Raw genomic sequence first — 5,754 nt, 5'->3', positions numbered from 1 at the left:
GGATGGATGGATGGATGGATGGATGGATGGATGGATGGATGGATGGACGGATGGATGGATGGATGGATGGATGGATCAGATTTTATCAAACGCTGCAGCAGGTTTTAAAACCAGTGACGAGCTGATGAGGCTGCATCAAATCTCTTATTAAAACTAATGATCCAAAACAAAACGGTCTTATTTTATTAGATTTTATTATTTTATTAGATTTTATTATTTTATTAGATTTTATTATTTTATTAGATTTTATTATTTTATTAGATTTTATTATTTTATTAGATTTTTCTTTCTCGGACGTTTGAAGGTGGATAAAGTTTTATCCTTTTTCAAATGTGCAAAACAAAAAAAAAAGGTTTGCAAAAAGACTGATAGAGAAATTAACGAGGAATCAGAAAAAAGTATTTAAAACAAATAAAAGAATACTTTAACAAAATGTGTATTAAAAACAGCAGCTTGAGTCTTATCACCGTTAGGCAGAATAAAATGTCACAGCGTCAGTGAATTAGGATTAAAACATCGTTCTTTCTCTTCTGTGCAACAATAAAACGAGGAGCTGCATCAAGTACATCATGATTATATTATTATTTAATTGAAATATATCCTCTGGATCCAATGAACCTGGGTGTTTAAATAGTAAAAAACAAGTATTATTTTAATTGTGCTCATCAGGCTGCGCCGAGATGTCAGAGCTGAAACTGAAAAAATAAAAACAGTTTTCTAAAATGGTTTCGGTTGATATGTTAAATAAAGTATTTGAAATGTATAAACTGGGTGGACTTTCTGACATTGTGGGGCTGCAGGAAAGGTATTTTTAAAAGTTTTATTAAAATATAACATTTGTAGAATAGATACAGAACACCATAAAATATAATCATAATAAAGATTTTAAATATATAGTTTTCCAAAGCTTGACTAGTTTTATAATTTGAGCTAATTTTCAGAGTTCATGTTAACGCAGTTACTAATAAATTAAAATGTGTATTTTGATGCAAACGCAGAGATGGGCCTCGGCTTTTCAGCTCGTTTTTATGGACCGGATTGTTTCTTTCTGATCTGGCAACACGAGTCAACGAACTCCAAAGATTTGTGAATCTCTCAAATGGAACAAAAAATATAAAATACCTCAACGTTTGTTAAAAACAGACTCGCAGGCCTCAGAGGCAATACTTTGTAAAGAACGCAGCTCGTGCAACCTTTATTCAGTAAAATAAAAGGTTTGTTTTGAACAAGTGGCTGAGAGGTTGGACTCATTTAGCACTCTGACTCTTTAAAAGATCATTTTATTGATTTGCAGCAACTAAACTTTCAAACAACTATAAATCCAATATTTTACAGTGAAATTTCTACTCTTGTTTGTGAGTAAATTATATTTTTATGTGCTGCATGAGGATGAAAGAGTGCACGGCTGACTCCCCCCTTCGTGCACACGTGTTGAGTTTGTCCCATCAGGAAGAAAAGCTGCACGTTTGGACCTCAGAGTTGTGAAACTTTCGGCTGATGTTTGGAAAAACTGGAAACTTTGTCAGGCGAAGGAGAAAATCTGCAGTTGCAACAAAGAAAGATAAAACTGGAGCTTCGATATGGAAATAAACAAAATTTAAACTTGTGGAAAACAATAAAATATATGACAAATCAGTCTGAAAACACCAAGATTTAAAACAGTTTGTTTTTCATTAAACTTTAGAATAATGTTTGACGTAAATGAAGGTTTCTCCTTTTTTGAGAGGAAATGCATCATAAAAAACAACAAACAGCTGATCTGTTGTTTTAAAGTAAGATCTATGAAATAAAGGTTTGTAGATAAATCACCAAAGAAGTTAAATCATGTCATCTGGACAAGTTTTTTATAGACATGATTTAACATTTTTCTGTGATATTTCTATGAATTTTCAAACATCACAGAAAATTCTCTCGTAATAATCCATTATATCCTGATGCACGCTCAATAATCCAGATTGAAAACGTAGAGATCATCAAACAAGAAAAAGCTTCTTTTTTTGTTCTAACATGTAAAAAGTACCAAATACTAGAGTGTATTATATTTCATCAAGTCACAAACTATTTTTTATGTGCAGTATTTATTCAAAAGCAGTTGTTCTTTTTATTTCCAGCTTGACGGAGCTCGTCCAGGCTTTGCAGAGCTGCAGGGTCCGGGTCAGCATTTGGCCTGAGGAGTCCTGCAGAGGTTCCTGGATCCACATCAGACCTGCAGAAACCTGCAGACAGGAAGTCACATCCTCTGAACTTTTGCTCTGAAGTTTTCTGCATGACGTTGATGAAATGTTTCTTGTTTCGGTGTTTTCAGGTGAAACATCAAAACATCTGTTTGAATAAATCTTAAAACGTTTTACTTTCAGCAAGTTAACCTGACAGTCTCCATTTTTCAGTCTCCTTTGACTCTGTTCAGACACAAACTCAAACTTTAATTTTCTAAATGTTCTGCCTTATTTACACATGTTTAATCAGGTGTGTTTATTTGTTGTTATTTGTTAGATTGTCAGTGTTTATTTGTTGACTGAGCTTCAGATTCCACGTCTTTGATTCATCTCATTGGAAACCTTCAGGTGTGTTTCTGTCGGGAAGCGCTCCTGACTGACTCTCCCTGCAGCCAATCAGAGCGCGAGCTGAGACACATCAGCGCATCCTGGTCACCTGGACCAATCAGAGCGCGAGCTGTGAGAACGTTACCTTATATGGAGATGGCCTGCTGCCCCGCCAGCTGAATAAAACCGTTGCTTCTGGTTTGGAGATGCTGCAGTAACGAAGCACAGCTGGGCTGAAGCACTCACTGACAGGCACACCTCCAACTCACCTGAGACAGGTAAGAGACCCGCAGCTGCCTGGCTTTACGTCAGCTTCAACTCTGAGCCTTCTTTAGGAGAACCAGCTGTGAGTCAACAGATCAACATTATTTTCTTAAAACTTCAGTGGAGCTGAAACTGTTCAAACTTCCTGTTTGTGGTGAATTTAAAGGGTGTGCATGAGGGGCTGTAAACTGTTTTTTAAAATTAATTTTTTTTTGTTTTTAGACTGAAATTAAAACTGGGAGCTGTAGGATGTAATTGAGCAGATTGTGTGTAATGTGAACAGTTTTATTTATTTAAAGTTCAGGAATGGCATCATGTGTTGAAACGACTTGTTCAGCTCAGGAATCTGTCTCTGAAACACGCCGGTTTTTTTTTTTTACAACTCTCTGGAAAAATGAAGCTCCTGTAACTTTGTAGGTCGTTTCCCAGTGTGTGAAATGGTTTTTACAAAGAAGTGACTGGACTCCTTCAGTTGGTCACACCCAGCTGCTTGGCTCTGAAGACCTGGCATAACAAGAACCTGTTTTGTCCATAATCTGGGTGTGGCATGAGACTCGTCTGAGTTGTTGCATCACAAGTTCTTCCTGAAAAGGCTCACTTTTTTTCTTTTCTTGAAACCAAACTGTTCTTGCAGAAATGGACGACGATATCTCCGCTCTTGTTGTTGACAATGGCTCCGGTATGTGTAAGGCCGGATTTGCGGGGGACGATGCGCCTCGTGCCGTCTTCCCTTCCATTGTTGGACGCCCCAGACACCAGGTACCCCCTAACCTTCAGTGTAACCTCACCTTCAGAGGGAGTGTAAGATCTAACCAGAGGTGTCTGTGCAGGGTGTGATGGTCGGTATGGGACAGAAGGACAGCTACGTGGGAGACGAGGCTCAGAGTAAGCGAGGCATCCTGACCCTGAAGTACCCCATCGAGCACGGCATCGTCACCAACTGGGACGACATGGAGAAGGTGAGGCTGGGACGGGGTGTTAAAAGGTTTGCTTTTGTAAGATGTGGGTGTGCATCCTGCAGAAGTCTGTGGTGGAACAAGTTAAAGGATGGATGGGGTACCAAAATTAATTTTTAAACAAATTAAGATCTCACTACTTGAACCGTGCACTGGCAACATGCTGTTATCTGAATAGCTGGAGTTATATTTATATTAAGTTCAGTCCTGGAACTTGTTCCTTAACTTTTGTTCTGTCATGCAGATCTGGCATCACACCTTCTACAACGAGCTCCGTGTTGCTCCTGAAGAACATCCAGTCCTGCTGACTGAAGCACCACTGAACCCCAAAGCCAACAGGGAGAAGATGACCCAGGTGAGTTGAACTGGACTACGTGTTGGTCCACATTAGTCCAGGAGTCCCAAATACTCGATGCAGCAACTGAAAGACGAACGTTCTGTTTGCTCAGATCATGTTCGAGACCTTCAACTCTCCTGCCATGTACGTGGCCATCCAGGCCGTCCTGTCTCTGTACGCCTCTGGTCGTACCACAGGTGGGTCATCTTCAGCTTTCAGAGACTTTAGTCTCAAGTTGACCTTTGCCTCCAAAGCGTTACTGAGCCGTACTTTGTCCTGCAGGTATTGTGATGGACTCTGGTGACGGTGTCAGCCATACTGTGCCCATCTACGAGGGTTACGCCCTGCCTCACGCCATCCTGCGTCTGGATCTGGCTGGCAGAGACCTGACAGACTACCTGATGAAGATCCTCACAGAGAGGGGCTACAGCTTCACCACCACTGGTACGACTTGCTCAACTGGACCTGGTCCAGAACATGTTGTTCCGTGTAATGTGCCTCTGACCTTCCTGTTCCTTGAACTGCAGCTGAGCGTGAGATTGTTCGTGACATCAAGGAGAAGCTGTGCTACGTGGCTTTGGACTTTGACCAGGAGATGCAGACGGCAGCTTCCTCTTCATCACTGGAGAAGAGCTATGAGCTTCCTGACGGACAGGTCATCACAATCGGCAACGAGAGGTTCCGCTGTCCCGAGGCGCTCTTCCAGCCTTCGTTCATCGGTCTGTTTGAGTAAACGCTGTAGAAACAAAAGTTCAATTTTCAAATAACAGTTTAAACTTTTTGATCTTAACTTGGTTTTCTGCAGTTAGTCTTTTACTGACGAGGTTAAATTGCCATACCTGTCCTGGAGTTTAAAATCTCTAACACGAACCAACTCTTGGTTTCAGGAATGGAGTCTGCTGGTATCCATGAAACTACCTACAACAGCATCATGAAGTGTGACGTGGACATCCGTAAAGACCTGTACGCCAACACTGTCCTGTCTGGAGGTACCACCATGTACCCTGGGATTGCTGACCGCATGCAGAAGGAGATCACCAGCCTGGCCCCACCCACCATGAAAATTAAGGTACTCTTCACTGCAGATGACTCAACGCTTCATGATGCCACTGATCATTGAACCAGCATTAATGGTTTAAACCAGGGAGAGGTGTGGCTGCACTAAGCTCATGTTCTCATGTCTTTTAGATCATTGCTCCTCCAGAGAGGAAGTACTCCGTCTGGATCGGTGGCTCCATCCTGGCCTCCCTCTCCACCTTCCAGCAGATGTGGATCAGCAAACAGGAATACGATGAGTCCGGCCCAGCCATCGTCCATCGCAAGTGCTTCTAAACTGCCCCCCAGTGGTGGAAGTGCTTTAATGTGCCCCATCAGCGGAGGGGTGTGGTTTGTCTTGTGTGAACAGACTGAAACGTGACTCATGCAAGATTAATCTGAACTGGTTCACAATCTATTTCAAACCTTCACTCTAAAGGAAGTTGTGACGAGTGTTCAGAGGAATTCTGTCACCTGGATGGTTTGTGGGTCAGAACAATCTGACCGTGTCTGTGGTACCAGAACAGGAATGTTTCTCTGCTCATGACACCAACTGCAACTTAAAGCATTGAACCACTGTTACACCCTGGACCCCTGAATAAAATTACTTTTGTTTACA

The 5,754-nt window shown here is 41.5% G+C and overlaps 1 protein-coding gene across 1 annotated transcript; it reads left to right on the top strand.

Moving 5' to 3' along the window:
• The first annotated feature begins 2,740 nt into the window (after positions 1-2,740).
• Positions 2,741-5,754, top strand: LOC119413782 (actin, cytoplasmic 1). Its single transcript, XM_037680845.1, has 9 exons — positions 2,741-2,821; positions 3,442-3,566; positions 3,638-3,766; positions 4,008-4,118; positions 4,213-4,297; positions 4,383-4,544; positions 4,628-4,819; positions 4,988-5,169; positions 5,289-5,754. The coding sequence occupies exons 2-9, from the start codon at positions 3,444-3,446 to the stop codon at positions 5,430-5,432; spliced, it is 1,128 nt and encodes a 375-aa protein (XP_037536773.1). The 5' UTR covers positions 2,741-2,821; positions 3,442-3,443; the 3' UTR covers positions 5,433-5,754.

The sequence above is a fragment of the Nematolebias whitei genome, chromosome 8 (assembly GCF_014905685.2).
Source record: "Nematolebias whitei isolate Nwh7 chromosome 8, NemWhi1, whole genome shotgun sequence".
NCBI lineage: Eukaryota > Metazoa > Chordata > Actinopteri > Cyprinodontiformes > Rivulidae > Nematolebias > Nematolebias whitei.
Note: the sequence above shows the minus strand (reverse complement) of the source record. Positions and strands in the feature narration are given on the sequence as shown.

Bases quoted from the DNA above. Each gene is read 5' to 3' on its own strand.
- LOC119413782 (XM_037680845.1), top strand. From the start codon at position 3,444: ATGGACGACGATATCTCCGCTCTTGTTGTTGACAATGGCTCCGGTATG. The intron at 3,567-3,637 runs GTACCCCCTAAC...GTGTCTGTGCAG, and splicing joins TTGGACGCCCCAGACACCAG to GGTGTGATGGTCGGTATGGG. The intron at 3,767-4,007 runs GTGAGGCTGGGA...TCTGTCATGCAG, and splicing joins ACTGGGACGACATGGAGAAG to ATCTGGCATCACACCTTCTA.